This window comes from Oreochromis niloticus, linkage group LG3 (genome assembly GCF_001858045.2).
Source record: "Oreochromis niloticus isolate F11D_XX linkage group LG3, O_niloticus_UMD_NMBU, whole genome shotgun sequence".
In the NCBI taxonomy this organism is placed as follows: domain Eukaryota; kingdom Metazoa; phylum Chordata; class Actinopteri; order Cichliformes; family Cichlidae; genus Oreochromis; species Oreochromis niloticus.
In genome coordinates, this window is record NC_031967.2 from 81,348,759 (window position 1) to 81,366,848 (window position 18,090).

The 18,090-nt window shown below is 40.8% G+C and overlaps 1 protein-coding gene across 1 annotated transcript in view; it reads right to left on the reverse strand.

Annotated features, from left to right (window-relative positions):
- The window catches only part of LOC112846028 (NLR family CARD domain-containing protein 3-like), a gene marked incomplete at its 5' end in the record, with an annotated part of 29,169 nt that overhangs the window by 8,999 nt on the left and 2,080 nt on the right, over positions 1–18,090 (reverse strand). Inside the window, 4 exons of the mRNA XM_025905251.1 lie at positions 6,283–6,336; positions 16,312–16,485; positions 16,668–16,841; positions 17,101–17,274. Coding sequence (XP_025761036.1) covers positions 6,283–6,336; positions 16,312–16,485; positions 16,668–16,841; positions 17,101–17,274 — 576 coding nt within the window. The remainder of the gene's footprint in view (positions 1–6,282; positions 6,337–16,311; positions 16,486–16,667; positions 16,842–17,100; positions 17,275–18,090) is intronic.

Sequence of the window (18,090 nt, forward strand, 5' to 3'; positions counted from 1 at the left end):
TTGGAGGTTTGTGTTCACTGTGTTTGTGTCGATTGTGAGTTGACAGGAATCTGATGGAGAGAACAAACACAATCCAGCTGCAGTTATTGATCCATCATCTGTTCATTGATTGACACTTTGATGATGACTCCTGACATGATGAAGATGGTTGAATGTGTGCTGCTTTGTTTTCATGAATCCCATTAAAAACACACTTACACTTCCTCAGACCTGGTCTCAACCATCGGACTCCAGCAGGCTCCACCCTGAAAGGAGGAGGGGTCAGAGCAGTCAGCATGCACACATGGACATTACATGGCTCTCATACACACACTGTTACACACTGAGCTCAAAGCTCGGCTCCACTGTTTGATTCAAAGAAATCTACATTTATTTATCAGCACATTTAAAAACAGCTTGAGCCAAAGTGCTGCACAGAGTAGAGATAAAATAGGAAACATACACAGTAATTACTATAAAGACTCGTCAGAATTGAAAGCTACAGAGTACAAATGTGTTTCCAACCGGGTTTTAAAAATGTCGAGTGTTGGTGACGACCTGATGTGAAGGGCGACTGTTCCAGAGTTTGGCTGCAGCCATCAATAAAGCTCACCTCTGTTTTTACGGCTAGTTCTGGTCAGAAGCTGCTTATCTGCAGACCTGAGGGCTCTGCTTGGATTATTTTTGTTAAAGAGAGATAAGATGGAGCCAATCCATTCAGGGATTTAAAGACAAACAACAAGATCTGGAAGTGGATTCTACGGCGTACTGGTAACCAGTGGAAAAAGCTGGAAAAAGCTGGTGATGGGTCATCTAGCACAGACCCACCGCTGGAACCAGACAATTCATGAGGGAGAGAACTGTGACAGCGCCGTTCCTTCACTTGACCTCAGTCACTGTCGTCTGCTCCCTCGTAACACTGCTCTTTATTGAGCTTACATGAATATGCATAAGTTCATTAACATATGACGTCTTACACAGGTATGAACAAAGAGTACCAGTCTGTGCATAGTGTAGGTGTGTGTGTGTGTGTGTGTGTGTGTGTGTGTGTGTGTGTGTTCCAGATGTGACCCTGTGACCCCAAAGCTGGTGCTAAGAGTCCAGCGGTCCCACTAACAAAGGGCTCTTATACTTAACCACACACAGAGTAGGTGTCCTCCTGTACCAGGGCTCAGCAACCTTTAACACCCAAACAGCCACTTGGACGCGATTTCCACGCAAAAGAAATCACTGGGAGCAGCAAATACTTTCTGTCATCTAAAATGAAGATAACACTGTATATATTGTTTTTTACCTTTGTGTGAACAACTAAGGAACGCCAGGACTGCTTAATGAATTAATCAAATACACCATTAAATAATTAATTAAATAATTATTGACACATTTAATTAATTATTGACACATTTAATTAATTATTTAATGATATATTTATTTATTTAATTTTGTCAGTCCTGTCGCCTGGCTCTCATCATGAATTAATTTTATCTGTCAGCCTCACCCATCAAACTCAGGGGGCGGGGTTAACGCTGCCATGCAGCTTCTCTAACATTTGATTGGTTGCCGTGCAAAGTAAGTCAAAACAGGTCGATCCTAGATAATCGATTGCTTCTGTAGACTTGAGGCAGCCAGGTATCCCAGAATGCATTTCAAATCCCACCACTAATGGAATAGGACTCCGGTTCTATTTTGTGGGTTTTCTCTCTGAACTGGGGCCATGATTAAGAGGGACGGCCGGGGGCATTCGTATTGTGCCGCTAGAGGTGAAATTCTTGGACCGGCGCAAGACGGACGAAAGCGAAAGCATTTGCCAAGAATGTTTTCATTAATTAACCACCACCATTGCTGGTGGTGGTGTAGTTTTAAAATACCCCGTTTTTCTGTCACCAACAACACTTTTAACAGTGTTTTAGCCGCGAATGTCGCACCGTAATCTTCACATGTCTGGTCAGGTTGTCAACATAGAACATGTTTGCAAAAGTGCTCAGATGTTTTCAGAGATTTCACTGCTCTGCTAACAGTCAGCATGCAGAGTGCACCGAGGGGGTTACGTTAACCGGTTTGTTTACATATTCCACTCTCCGTGTTCCACGTGTTGCATTCGCAGATTCTCATTTTCACCGATCGATCGTCTCTTTCCGCCTGGTCTTGTGTCTCTGCGCTTCTGTAACATAAAGAACAAGCTGACATTTTTCTCACGAAACCAGCGATCAGCTCAACAGACCCTCAGTTTACCTGCATGCATCCTCCTCCTCACCTGTCAGCTGTTTAACACCTGCTGCTAATTCAAGAAACACGCCCACGTTACCTGGTGATCGTCACAGTTTAACTGGGCAGCCGGTGCTCGATATAACGCAATGTCAGCGCATTTTTCTGCACAAGATAAGTAAATATAGTATTTCTCCCGAGCGCAGAGCTGCTGGAGCTTGTTTCCTTACAGAGCACTTTATAGGCGAACCCACTTTATCAGCGGCTGATGTCCAATCACCAGCACACAGCTTTGAAACCTCACCTGAGTTTTAGCTCTCAGTGGTTAAACGCTGGACTTAATTCACTCAGGTTTTGTCTGTCGGGTCACGTTTACTTCGCTGTTTTATTTACAACTGAGCAAATCGGTTTGGCTGAGCCTAAAGTCACGTTTCATAGCTGCAGAGTTTTACAGACGTTTAACGGTTCACTGGCACATGTGTTAGACTGAACTATTCCCTTTTCTTTAGCTGGTGTGTTTTGGATTTAACAGTGAATTTTGAGATTAAACTGACTTTTAAAATGTTTTATACAAAGAGGAAAGAGAAGGCGCATTTCCACCGAGAGGAGCAGAGTTTGCAACAACATGTTCATCATGAAGACTGCAACCTGGACAGAAATATTATATCATCTGTTTTTTAATGGTTGTTCAATATTTCTGCTAAGTACTCTTTAAAATACCAGAATAGGGAGGATGGAGCAGGTTTAAGTTTATTAGATTGATCAGTGTTGCAGAACTATGACATATTTTGGGTGTATTTTTTACACACAGGTATAACATAATAGCTTTAGTGTTGTTGTTTATTTAAACTTGAGTATGAACTTATACAAAATGCAGCAAGATATTAAAAAAACAGTTTTATTAATTAAAAACACACAACACAGAGAGACTGAGGAGGAGCTTCTTCCTGCAGGCGATACGGTCTCTCAATCACAGCACCACATAGAACGGACCCACACTTATGGTTCCTACACACACACTGGACAGTCTGGACTTTGTTTTCACTTCATCACTTAAATCACTTTAAGCATGTTTGCACTGCACATTATTGCTGCTGTTATTGTATATATATTTATATTTCTTGATACATTCTTATATATTTCTACACTGTGTATTGTGTATTTTGTTGTACAGTTATTTTATTTTCAACTTTAATTTTTATATTTTATTTTATTTTATTCCTTCCAATTAAATTGACCCTTTTTAATTTTCATTTTTCCCCTTTCTTATTCATAGCCTTTTCTTTTTTCTTTAGGTCACGAGCAGTGTTGGGACTAACGCGTTACAGTAACTACGTTATTATTGTGGTAACGAGCACGGTAACTAGTTATTATGCCAAAACCAGGAACGCGTTACTCGTTACTGGGATTTAGATAGGCTCGTTACTCGTTACTTCGTGTGGTTGATATCGCGGCGCTTCCACAGATTCAGTAACATTAGCAAGTGGTGGAGGCCAGCAGGTGGATGAAGGAAAAGGGAGGCAAGAGGAGAGACCCGAAGCGGCCGCCGGTCCGCGTGTCAGGTGAACTGAACTTCAGGTAAGAAGTTATGACCTGCAGTCTATCGGAGTCAGATATAAACCAAGTTTAGGTGGAGTTTATTTTCGGTATGCTGACATTTTCGTACTGCGTGCTAGCTCGCATGACGGAGTTTCTATACAGCTGTGTGGGTGCTATGTTACTGATGTTGAACTTTATTTTGTTCATACGGTTAATTATTAGAGTTGCCAACCGTCCTGTAAAAAACAGAATCGTCTCGTATTCAGAGAAAATATTTCGCGTTTCGTACTGAGGTTAAAAGGAACACAGTTTGTCCCGGACTTAAGCTACAATGAAAAAGACACAAAGCTGAAGCTGCACAGCTGCCTCTTCTTCTCTCATTCTCTCCTCTCCTGTTTCTACTTCAATCACGAAACTGATCAATGATCAGCTGATCGGCTTTTCTCTCGTTTATTTATCGCCCACTTTGCGCCAGAAAGAGGAAACCAGCGGATGTCGCGCTAAACAACAGCAGCACGTTTAAGCTTGATCAGCTGTTGTTAGAATTTATTTAATATTAATTTCTAGTATCAGCTGATGTTTGCTGGAACCACAGCTGTAAAGCTGCTGGTCATGATATCGGTTTGGTTATCTGGTGAGAGGGAAACATGAAGATGAAACCAGGAGATGTCCTTACTGAATCATCAGAGCTGAACAGGTGATGGAGAAACAGGTTTACCTTTTAGGTGACATGAATGAGTTGAAGGGAAGTTATGAGCTGTTTCTGAGAGACAAATAACACCAGGATCCTTTTCTACGTAGCTGACAGCTGGTAACTGTGCAGGGGCGGATCTAGCAAAGTGTTGCCAGGGGGCCAGGTAGGGCATTAACAGGGAAAGGGGGGCACAAGGAAATACTTTTCTTTATTATTCTCATTTAAAATGTCTCGCTTTTAAAAAAATAATTATCTGAGTCTTACAACAAACAATTGATAGATTGATACATATATACCATCAGAACAGTGTACATCACTGTCACAACAGTGTTTGTTTTCATTCAAAGGCTTTATGATTTTTCCTATAATGGTGGGCCGGTCTCTAGTCAAAATGCCCGGGACGATTTTTTTGTCCCAGTCCAGCTCTGTATGAAGCTCATCTGCAGTCTGGTGTTACCTACATCTTCCTATTCAGAAGGCAGAATTTCCAAGTTCTGAGTACAATCAAAAGCACCACGACTGCAGTTTTTGTGTTGGATGTAAAAAGCAGGCTAGAATCATGGCGGCGGTCAACGACGGTCCAGGCGTGGGATTTCTCTCGTGGAAATGTGCACATTATTTTTTCCTTTCTATTGGTAGGTGGCACAGTGCACTTGTGGCAAGTAAGCAAGCTAGAAGACTGGCAGTCTTGCTGGGTATCCAGTTACAGAAGCAACACATTAACAAGAGAATTCTGAGTAAAACCAAAGTTACTTTCCCTAGTAACTAGTTACTCTGAAAGTAACGAGTAACTTGAAGTAACTGAGTTACTTTTTTAGAGAAGTAACTAGTAATGTAACTAAGTTACTAATTTAAAGTAACTTACCCAACACTGGTCACGAGCAGTTGTGTAAGCATTTCACTGCATATCGTACTGTGTATGACTGTGTATGGGACAAATAAAATTTGAATTTGTTACAATAATGTGATGTTAATGCTAAATAGGCTGCCATGAGTGACTCTTTTCCCTTGCATTATAACGATGTGAAGGGTTTATGCTAAGTAGGCTCCCATTAGCAGCTAACGCTAATACCCTTTTCTCTTGTGTTATACTGATGTGAGACGTCAACATTGTTCTCAAACAACAGAAAGAATGAAATATTGAATGTAACAGGGCCCATAAACAGCATTAGCTTAGCAGCATTAGCTTATCAGTTTCCATCATGGTCACACAAATCCTTAGCAGAGCAAAGTGGCCTACTTAGCAATAGCTGCTCAAGTTGTAAAAAGCAAGGGAAAACAGTATTAGCATTAGCTGCTAAATGTGCACTTGAGAACAAATTTACGGTGAATTCAGCTGTGAATGTAGAGTTTGTCATTATTTAAGCTTCCATTTCCAAATGTTAGCTGCTCCTGTCTGCCTCTTTGTCACACACACAGACTGAAATGATTCACAGCCTTGTTTCATCCTTCTGTCACTGTGACATACAGCATGGGAAACATACACATGGCTGACACTTTATTAGGTACACAGTGGCATCTATCTCAGGTACACCTGTGACCTAAATGTTCCTGCAAACAGAGTCCTTGGAGACCCCTACATAAATATCCATGTACTATGCAGCTAGACTAGTGTGTCTGTCCCTGAAAATATTCCTGTATGTGTGATTGTTCATGTCTCATCTGCAGGAAACAAACAGGAAGTGAGTGAAAGACACAGGAAATGTTTCCAGCTCTTCCTCCTCTATCAGACATTCTCTCCATACCTGAGAGTGTCCAGTCTCCAGCCTGGATCCTTCAGTCCAGCCGACAGCAGCTTCATCCCTGAGTCTCCAGGATGGTTGTAGCTCAGGTCCAGCTCTCTCAGATGGGAGGGGTTGGAGCTCAGAGCTGAGGCCAGAGAAGTACAGCCTTCCTCTGTGATCAGACAGCCTGACAGACTGCAGACACACAAAACAACAATCCATCTTTTAATGATCATTTACGGTTTGTCACAATAACATCTGTCCATTTACATCCATTCAATGTAACTTTATTTATAAGTGACAATACCCAACAGACAACAGTCATCTGAAGCTGTTTAACAGAGTACGGTAACAGCCTCCAATATTAGAGAGAAAGCCCCAGCCATCGGACAATCCACTGTGAGCAGCACTTGGTGATGGTGGGAAGAAGAACTCCCTTTGACACAAAGACCCTCCCAGTGAAAACAGGCTCCAGGAGGAGCATCTACCATGACTGGTTGCAGGGTGAGGGGAAAGAGAGGAGATGAGCTCAGAGACACAAGAACAAAACACAAACTAAGGACAGAGAAGACAAAAGTTAAGGACATGCAGTAGTGACATATAAAAGCATCAGGAGTGAAAAGAGGGGAGTGGAGAAGAATGCAGAGCATCATGGGAAGTCCAGCAACAGCCTGAGCCTATAGCAGCATAACTAAGGGATGGTTCAGGGTCACCTGATCCAGCTCGAACTATAAGCTTTATCAAAAAGGAAAGTTTGAAGCTGATCTTCAAAGTAGAGAGGGTGTCTGTCTCCTGAACTCAAACTGGGAGCTGCTTCCACACCCAGTCCAACATAGCCAGGCTTTCTTTGCTGCTTTGACAAAACCTCAAATCCCAGTCAGAGATGATGAGCATCATCACAGTGATGATCATGTCTCTGTTAACCCAGGCTTTCTGCTTCAGGATCTGTGCATGCTCACAGAACAAGGAGACCTTTAAACATCATTTCACTAAATGGATGGACTGAGCTCAGGCTACAGATGAACTGGTGCCAGAGATCATAAAGAACATCAAACAGTCAAATTCAACACTTTAGATGGAAATATGAGATTAATGCTGCAGACAATCATGAACCTGCTGAATTCATGAACATCAAGAATGCAGCGAGTGGTAAAATAAAGATTTGACCTCAGTGTTACTGTCTATTCCTAACATATTCCTAACATGATAGCTGCACTTTAGAGCTCTAAAACTGGAACTGACACATGTTTAAACTCTACATGTTACTCAGTACATTCAGTTCTGACACTCGCCCACAGTCCAACAAAGGAAACATGGAGATCACATCAGTTTGTCATCAAAGACTAATTATTAGGGCAACTTAACCTGTTATTATCTCGTTAACTCATTAATTGATTAACATCAACAATTATTTTATCGCACATTAACACAATTTTTAAAATCATGATTATTGTGAAAGTGCTCACTGGCTCTGAATATAAAAGCCATGGGTCACAGGAGGGATGTTGGTCAGTGCTGGCTTGAAATGGGCGTCATTATGCATCTCAGCCAATAAGAGCATTGAGGGTGGGCCTAATACTACTGCAGCGCTCACATGACCCAGGACAGAAAGAAAGGGGCGGGGACAGAAACATGGAGACAGGTACAGATCTTTGACATGTTCATTTTAAACTGTTCCAGAGGGCAGTGTTGATACAACTAAAGTTATCTGGAAGCAAAGTTGAGTTTTCTTATCACCGGAGTACTTCAAGTCTGAAGTATCACTTAAATGCATTACACGCTGTTGATGGCAACAAACAAACCCAAACAAAGAGCGGTGGGAGGCTTGTGCAGACTACGTAGATTTAGCTTGTGGGAGGAGTCTAGATAAACCAAAGAAAGACAAGCTAACAAACGCCACAGCGAAGTAAGTAGCTACAAACTGCAGGCAGATTAGTGTTGTTGAAGAAGTCGGTCTGAGGAACGTTCTTAGGATCAACAAATGACGGCATGTATGAGCCTCAAGACGCACCATCACAAGAAGAAAACATGAGCTGTAGAAAAAGGAGAGGCTATGAAAGCCACGGTGCTACAACGTGCACCAGCTGTTGGTCTCTCTGGAGACTACTGGGCGTTGCTGGGTAACCATGGTTACCTGGGAGTTACAGTACATGATATTAATGAAGAGTGGGAGCTGCGTTCTATAGCAAACAATTTGTTATGTGCTAATCAGCTGATCTTAGTTTAACCTTTCACAATAATTGCAAAGTCTTTATTTGTCCAACTACCATCAGTTCTTCTGTACTGATGGTAACTTAAAGTCACACTAATGTCGTTTAGTTTGTATAGTGTAAGTAGTAGAAGTATACTACAGTACTCTGATCACTGATAGGATAGATTTATGTAGATATAAACCTTTGTGTTTAACATTACTGCATCATAGTACTGTAATCTTTGTCCTTATATGGTTATGTTAGCTATACTGGCATATGCATATAACTGGATATGTACAGTATTCATCTTTTTGTCATGTATTTGCATTGTGTACTTCCTTTTTGTAGGAAAGCACACACGTGATCACAGCCAGAAGAATCAATCAGTAAAAGGATAAAGTGCCTCAAATCAAACCTTAAGCTCCTTATTCCACACGCTGGGATCATTTGGCCTTCAGTGGTGTTCTGGCTAACACACCGGAGTGACCGGAGTGCTAAAGAGTGAATCAGACACACCAGTGTCATCCCTGATATCTCCACTACATTTAATCGTCCTTCAGCCTGTGGCTGCAGTTATCCGGTCTGCTAGTTAGCCGGTGTGCTAGTTAGCCGATGTGCTATTTAGCCAGTGTGTTAGTTAGTCGATGTTCTAGTTAGCCGGTTCGCTAGTCAGCTGGTCTGCTACTTAGCTGGTTTGCTAGATAGCCGGTGTGCTAGTTAGCTGGTGTGCTAATTAGCTGGGAGCTAACTCACTAGAACATTTGATGCTAAAATGTCTAAACTGTGTGAGCAGTTTTCGTGGCTGCTCTGTGTTACTCTCGCTCCTTTATTTAACTCAGTCCTCTCAGTTTTTTCCACCTTGCAAACTAGAAAACCTTCTTTTTCAGCTTCTCCACACCTGAGCTGTGGCTAAGCTACCAGCATGCAGGCCTGGTGTGTCTCACTCAACAGTTACACTCGTCACCCAGACTAACAACACTCCACATGTTCACCACTAGGAGGTGCTAAAAGACCACATACAGTGAGATTATCACTAAGGGCGTTTATCAATATGCGTACTTGTGCGTACTTGCGTTCTCGTGTACTTGTGATACGTCATCAGTCGGAGACCAAGTACTGTTCCAATTCGAAGTACGCATCAAGCCGAGAACGCGAAAAAGTCCCGGATGTGTTCTCGCTCCGCCCGTTTTATCGAGCATGCATCGATGGGGACTTGGTACAGCTAAATATCCCAGAATGCATTTCGGGGAAAACAGCGGACTACCGGAACATCGTTTTCATTAACAGGTCTCTGAAGAACTTCAGGACAAGTTGAGGAGGAATTTAACCATTTAAATCAGATGTGACGGATCAAGGAAACATCTAAGACCTGCAGGACACCGGCCCTCGAGGCCTGGAGTTGGACACCTGTGGCCTAGAGGAAGTATATAAAGCAAAAAGAGAATCGGACCTGAAACAGATCCTTGAGGTTCCCCAGAAGGTAGAACTGATGTTTCAGACAACACATTATTCATACAGAAAGTCAAAGATCTCTCAGACAGAAACGACTGAAAATATTTTAAATCAACACCAGTAATCCTGAACAAGTCCTTCAGCCTATTTATGATGATGCTGTGATCAGCAGCATCAAAAGCAGAGGTGAGATCCAACTCGGTGTGCTCTCCAGAGTCTGCTGCCATCAGAGTGACACCACACACTTTAAGTTAAGCCATTTCAGTGGAGGACAGTTTACAGAAACCAGACTGGAAAATGTCCAGAGCTTTGTTTTTCTCCAGAAAGTTGTTTAGTTGTTCTGCAACTGTTTTTTCCAAGATCTTTGACACCAATGGTCATTTTGATATTGGCCTGTAACTGCTTGAAAGAGATGGGTCCAAATTTGGTTTCTTTAATATTGGTTTAACGAAAGCTTGTTTAAAACTGAGCCAGTATGAAGAGAAGTATTAATTATGTCCAGAATACAGGGGCCAATAGAATCAAACACACTAATGAAAACTGGTGGAGGAAGTACATCAAGGTGGCTTCAAGTCAGTTTCATCTGACCGAGCAGAGCACTGACGTCCTGTAAGGTGACAGGAGTTAAAGAGGAGCAGGTATCAGAGGTAAGCAACATGTCAGTATACTGGGAGGATGATGGAGAAATATTAGACCTGATGGCAGCGACCTTATTTACAAAACAGTTCAAAGATTCATTACAATCAGATTTAGTGTAGACTGGTACACTCAGGAGAGACCATTTTCATAATTGTATCAAACAATACTTTGGGATTGTTCTTTTTTGAAGCTATCAGAAAAATATTCAGTTCCAGCTTTTTTATCATGTCGTTAAGTGAGGATATTGATTCCTTGAGATGTACTCTATGGACCTGAAGCTTGGAAGCCTTCCATAAATGTTCTAGCCACAATATCTCCTGAAATATTTTCATTTATCCAGGGACAAATATTTGAAGAATAGACAACACTTTGCTTCAGAGGTGCCGCTGTATCTAAATAAAATGGACAAAGCGTTGTCTCCAGGAGTTTAGCTGATTCAGAGTGGCCAGGTACAGTGGGTGTGTTCAGGTTAAAGAACACGGAGGCAGACTTCCAAGTCCAGGTAATTTATTAGGTCTGTAGTGATGATACATAAAGTGAACCAATAGTAAAGCACGCGTAAAACATTCAATGCACCCAATCATAGATCCACGATTACACAAGGAAACTGTACTCAGCACTCACAGGTACCAACACCTCAACAATCACACGCTAGCATCAATTAGCTTAGCAGCGCATTAGCGTAAGATAGCATTAGCATCCTCACAAGTGAACAAACACAATAACATTTGAGCTACACAACATCATATAATCAGAACACACCTTGTGTCATTCACACACAGCAATAAACCAGGAAACACAGGTTGGCAGTCAGAGGAGAAAAATACTGAGAACACAGACTAGCAGCCGCCGCATGGCCTCGAGTACCTCTGTGGTGCGTTCAAGGAGCATCAGCATAGATATGGTGGGTTCAATAATATAGGACATAACAATTTCTACAGCGAAAATACTATCAATGAATGAGTCATAACATTTTAGCCATGTACACAACATGTTATCAGTGGGCTTTCCAACAATTTACATTGATCATTAAAAGATAAAATACGTGAGTCGAAGTCACTACGAGCCATGCGAGGGTCAAACATGGCAGAAAACCTTCCAGCAGCATCTTGGTTTATAATCCACCTTAGGATCATCAGTTTAGAAGATGAAGGATCCAAGTAAAATAACAAGTTAAAAAATATGCAGCTGTGGTCCCTCACACGGACATCCTCCACACATGCATCATGTATATTTAAACCCAGGGAGAAAACAAGATCCAGTGTGTGACCCTTTGTATGTGTGGGGCCAGAAACATGATGCCTAAAGTTAAAAGACTCAGCAGCAGTGTTACAGGATGCTTCATCAATATGAAGGCCCAGATCTCCCAACCTTCTCCAATGTAATGATGGATGTCAGAAGGTCGTTAAATTCAGTTAGAACGACCCCATCAGGGAGAATAAAATACAATAAATGGTTTTAAGAGAACTGAAGATCATCTGTGACTCAAATGAAGAAAAGGAGTCCGATGTCATCAGACTGCAAGTGAATCTGTCCTGGTAAGCAACAGCGAGTCCTCCACCACGTCCTAAAAGACGCGGAGTTCAGATGACGGAGCAGCCAGCCGGGCAGATTTCATTCAAGTGGACATAATCAATGTTCCCTCTAAGCTGTGCGCGTGCGCAATCCCGCTGACACGGTCTGTGTGCACAGAAAATCTGCATTGCACACAAAAAAACTTAAACTAACCTGAATTGAAATTAAAACGTTAACAATTCTGTTTTGCAGTGTTAGTCAGTGACTGGCTGCTCCAGTATGGGAACAGAACGATGCCACCTTATCCCATAGTCCAGCCAATGACGTGATTCACATTCGTATATACGCAGCTAATCAACGTCGCTGACAGGCTATGACAGCATCCTCATGTGCAAACACCAGTGTTTTAGCTAGCAAAGTGGCGTGGCTGATGTGGAGTGAAGCCACGTTAATGACAACGTGATGCAGTGATCCAAGGGATGCTCAGGGAGTTTGTGTGTTCGCTCAGACACATGAAACATTAGAGGGAACGTTCGACAAACAATCCTTATTTTGCTGCCACGTCTCAGTCAGACACATAAAATTTAGAGACTCTTTAATAAAGAGATCACTTAGAATAAATGATTTGTTTGTTATGGAGCGAACGTTAAGCAGGGCCAACCGAATTGATGGTGATCGATCTGCAAAATCAACAGCTGACTGCAGCGGCACTTGAAATAAAGATCAATGCACACCTGTGGACCTGCTGGGCAGGGCGGCGACTCCAGAGCTGGGGGAAGCAATGATCGATGAGCAGACGTAGCGGTTATCAATAAAAACAGTGAGTGTTTGACCGACACACCATGAGCAAACTGCTTTTGAGCCACGGAGCCCAGGTCCCAGGCACCGGCGTAACATATTAACTAAATGTCAGGAGAGGAAGTGGCCACAGGCACCAGGATTCTCCCCACACCCAAGAAGCTAGCCTCTGGTACCTTCTCAGTTTCAGCTGGACGTCGGCCCTTGTTCCCCTTTTTGTCTCTTGAGGGTGGAAGTCCTGTGGGTTGTGAACAGTAGCACACCAGGGGAGGAACAGTTTTTCTGTTCAGCTGTTACAGTAGCTCTCCACTGGAGCTTTGATGTTAAACCCTTTAAGACCTGCCATAGAACCAAGTCCGCCAGAGCTTATCTTTAGATTTTTACATGTTGTAGTGCCATTTTGGGGAGCAGTTCAAGTTGCTATACATCAATACAACTGTTATAGCCCAAATTTAATAATATGTATGCATTCAGTACATAGTAACTACATATATAGCAAAAAAGTGCAATAAACTACAAAAAATTGAAAATTGTTTTGTTTTTTACATATATTTGTTGTTAGAGAAATTTAAGAGGTTTATCCCTCAAAACTGAAGAACCAAAAAAAGGTTGCACAAAATAGTTTCCAACCACAGGAAATGTAATTTGAGTGTATCCATAGTTTTATTTTTGAGATACACCAAATTTTTTATACTGCATGAAAAACGAAAATAAATATTAAAATGCGAATTTGCAAGAAAATCCTCAGTGCATCAAAATAAACTATTTCCAACTGTGTAATTTGAGTTCTAAGCATCCCAGAAACTATACAGAAAAGCATAAACTCAAACATGGCTTTTAAAAACACCAGTGTAGGCTTAAAAGTCCTTGAAGGTAAAAAAAACAAACAACTAGAACTTCCGCAAAAATAACATCACTTCAGGTTTCGGGCAGGTAATAGCGGACATACGATAGTTCGCGCTGACATCTATTCCAATGTAGGAAGTGCTATGAACAGCTGATCGGATTGGCAAAGCGTGTTTCTGGAATATTACTTTTTTGTTGCTGCAAGTGCTTTTCATGCAACTTTTGCAAAGCTATGTGTGGAAGGAAATGGTGACCTAGGATAACCTGGATGCATAAGATGTAAATACAACTCCGGTTTCACATGCAAAAATAAAAAGTATTGCGCTAGCTTATGTGGTTGCAGATCTACAGGCATTTAAAAATAGTTACACAAAACTGAGCGTTCCCGCTCTGACTGGCCTTAAAGGGTTAACAGTATCTCCCGATCATAATTTAAAGCAGCAGAAATTAAGTCAGAACACAAAAGAGCAAAAATGACTTTACAAAAAATGATTGACAACAATGAAAAACTACATTGTTGCGTCCAGCGAGCTGCAGCGGCGGCAAAGCCAAACACAGGCGCCATCTTGTTTAACGGAAGAAATTAGCACACAGCAGCTACAAGCATAGAGTGCACGGCTATTGTTCAAATGGAAGAAATAGAACACTCAATAAAACCTTCAACAGCTGAAACTAATGTAGACAATGTCAGGGGAGGAAGTAAAACTGAACTTTTGACACCAAGCACGATAACTACCAAAAGAAAGCAGGAAGAGTAAACTAAGAAACCCTAAAGCAACTAAACAGAGCAGCTAACAATAAACAAGAAGTCTAAACCATAAAAACACAGAAGCTAACATGCTAACACTAGCATCACTGTATGTAGCCCGACTCTTCGCACAGCAACATACAACTGTCATGGCTATATGTCTCACTGATTGGCTCATTTTAGCTTGTGAAAATATAAAGTCCCAGCAGTACTAGCTGTTTTATATACTGTTTAAAATAAGCTAAATGTGCTTATAATGTGTAAATAAAGGCTGAAGCAGCTAGCACTGTTAGCATCAGCACCAAGCCCTGTTACATTTATAATAATAATAATAATAATAATAATAATAATAATGGATTGGATTTTATATAGCGCTTTTCAAGGCACCGAAAGCGCTTTACAATGCCATTATTCATTCACGCTCACATTCACACACTGGTGAAGGCAAGCTACTGTTGTAGCCACAGTTGCCCTGGGGCAGACTGACAGAAGCGAGGCTTCCATATCGCGCCATCGGCCCCTCTGGCCAAAACCAGTAGGCGGTAGGGTAAAGTGTCTTGCCCAAGGACACAATATACACTGTTAGAGCAATGGCTCCAATCTACAGCATTTAAAATAATGATTACAATGCTGTGATTGCAGCCATTCCCCAACTCTCTGTGAATGGTTCTCATGGCCATTGATCAGTGGGCTTTGATCAGTGGGCCTTGATCAGTGGTTGTTGATCAATGGAGAATTTTCATAATTATGATTAATGAACTGACCTCCCAGCCCATTGTTCCTTCAGTGGGCTGGTTTCAGTCATTATGCAGATGCACTGTTTATAGGGTTGGAAACCTGCAGTCAGCTGAGACTAAAGAAGTCACCTGGATGAGTGACGAAACGTTTCTCCCACAAAACGCTACGTCCAGATGAACAGAATCAACTTTTGGAGATTTACTTTCCTGGGTGATTGAGCATGCATCAAGACCACTCACTCACCCTTCCCTCCTGCCTCTCAGCTGCTGAAACTCACAGTTTGTTACCATGGAAGAGTCACTCCTTCATCTGAGATGAAGCCTGATAGTCTGACTGATGCAATATAACATTCAGTCTGCACTTTGGTTTTTGAGCAAAGATGATAAGCAGACTAAAGGAAAAATATATGAACTCAGTTCCACCACTATTAAAAAAAGAAAACAGTGTCTGACTCACATTAGCAGCAGATTGTAAGTAAAATATTCTGAAAGTCACTATTTGACTAAATTATTTAGATGAGAAAATACATATTTAACACATTTGGGGAAATACTAATAAAATAAACAAAATATACGTCCGATTTAGAAATCTTAATTTTTTTTGCTCTATAAAATAGTTGTTTTTATTTTTCAATCACTGATCGTAGCAGTAGGATTTACAAGAAAATAAAAACAAATTAATTTTGAGTGAAAAAGTACATTTTTGGCACTCTCTGGGCAACTCACTCAGTGAATCAAATGACTTAAAAGACCTGATGCATTTTGGTGAGTGACTCATTTAAACTCGATTCAGTAAAAAGAATCAAATTTACCATCACTAATACAAATCCCTTTGGAGAAAACAGCTTTAAAATATGTTTTGTTAAATTCCAGATGTTTCTTTGCAAGGAAAACTCAAACACTGAAACAATACCAACCGGTAACCTACATATGGAAATGTGGTGTCATTAAAGACTTTTCATTAATACCCAATATCCAGCAAAATATGTAATTTGTACATTTGATTCCTAACAAAATCAAATGTATATATTGTGGAAGATTAGCCAAATTTATGTAAAATGGCCAGTACATGAATGTTTTTAAAAAATAAACAAAACATTTGACTGTGACAAATTTTACACAGTAATTCAGAGTCTAATAATCCACTGAAATATAAATATAAGTTCAGCTAAAAGCTCTATTGATAAGTCAATCAATGATATAATTCACATTTTAAATTATGATATGTGTTAATGATCCTGACCTGAGAGTTTCCACTGCACACTGTGAGCTCTTTAGTCCAGCAGACAGAAGCTTCACTCCTGAATCCTGCAGGTCAGAGTTACTCAGGTCCAGCACTCTCAGACTAGAGGACTGGGCGCTAAGGACTGAGCACAGAGCTTCACAGCTTCTCTCTGACAGGTTACAGCCGCTCAGTCTGAAAAATAAAAGATAATCTATAATACTTATGTAAAATTTGTTATTATATTATTATATTACATGCCATCTTTTTATTTTTGAAGGAAACCTTAACATACTAAGATACAACATCACATGGATGAACTTAAACAAAATGTTTAATTGGTTGATTTGAAAAAACAAAATGTCAATTGATCTGACCTCAGAGTATTCAGTTTACAGTTTAAACGTTGTAGTCCAGCAGACAGAAGCTTCACTCCTGAGTCCTGCACATTTCTGATACTCAGGTCCAGCTCTGTCAGAGTAGAGGACTGAGAGCTGAGCATTGAGGACACAGCTTCACAGTTTTCCACTAAAAGTTCACAGACGTTGAGTCTGAAAATGAAAACATGAACAAAGACTGCTGTTAAAGTGTAATCAGGGTCCAATAACTAATCTTATATTTTAAGAATCCTTTCTGTTTTATGCTGAGCAGATGTGGTACGAAACAACAGTAAATTAATCAAGTTTACCTTTACTGTTTAAATTGCTTGATTCTCAGTTAAAAACAACATACTAAGATACAACATCATATGGATGAACAGAACAAAACAAACAAACAAACAAAAGAAAAAAGAATACAAATAGGTCAGACCTCAGAATATTCAGTTTGGCGTGTGGACTCTCCACTGCAGCAGACAGAAGCTTTACTGCTGCATCATTCAGGCTGTTGGTACTCAGGTCCAGCTCTCTCAGTCTACAGGACTGGGAGCTGACCACTGACAACAAATCTGTACAGCCTTCCTCTGACAGGTTACAGCTGCTCAGCCTGAAACAAACAACAAGAACAACAAAACAATAATATTTATTATCGAATAAAATCTCTTTATATGTTGAACCTAAGTAATCAAATGTGTACAAATGAGTACACTACAATGCACAATTAAATAAAAAAAATTTCAATACTTTAAGTGTAACAGAAGAAAAATATTTCAAATTAAATACAATTATTCTAATGTATGTAAATGGAAACCAGTAAAGAGCAGGTTAATTTAGTGACAGTAGTTCAGTGTCTGCTGGCACAGGCCTGTGAGTACTGCAGTATTACAGTTACTACAGTACTGCTGGTCACGTTATCAATTCTAATATGTGTGATTATTGTAAATGTAGTTATAAATAATGTATCACATCCTGGACTTGGTGCAGACTCTCGTTTCATTTTCTGTCTAAAAGCTGCTTTGGCTCATTCCCCTTTAAAGCCCCGCTTTCCCTAAAGGCCAACTTTATTTTGATTGGATGATTTCATAAAGCACGCTGAAGGGCAGTAGCCAGTTATCATGAGCTCCATCTCCTCCACCTTCTGGTTTAGAAATGATAAGAAACTGTAAACCACATAAAAACTCGTCTTGATGCATGCTCAGTCATCCAGGTTAGTAAATCCCAAAAGTTGATTCTGTTCATCTGGACGTAGCGTTTTCAGTGGGAGAAACGTTTCGTCACTCATCCAGGTGACTTCTTCAGGCTCAGCTGACTGCAGGTTTCCCCAATCTTATAAAAGGTACATCTGCATAATGACTGAAACCTAATGGTCAAGGAACTGACCTCCCAGCCTATTGTTCCTTCAGTGGGCTGGTTTCAGTCATTA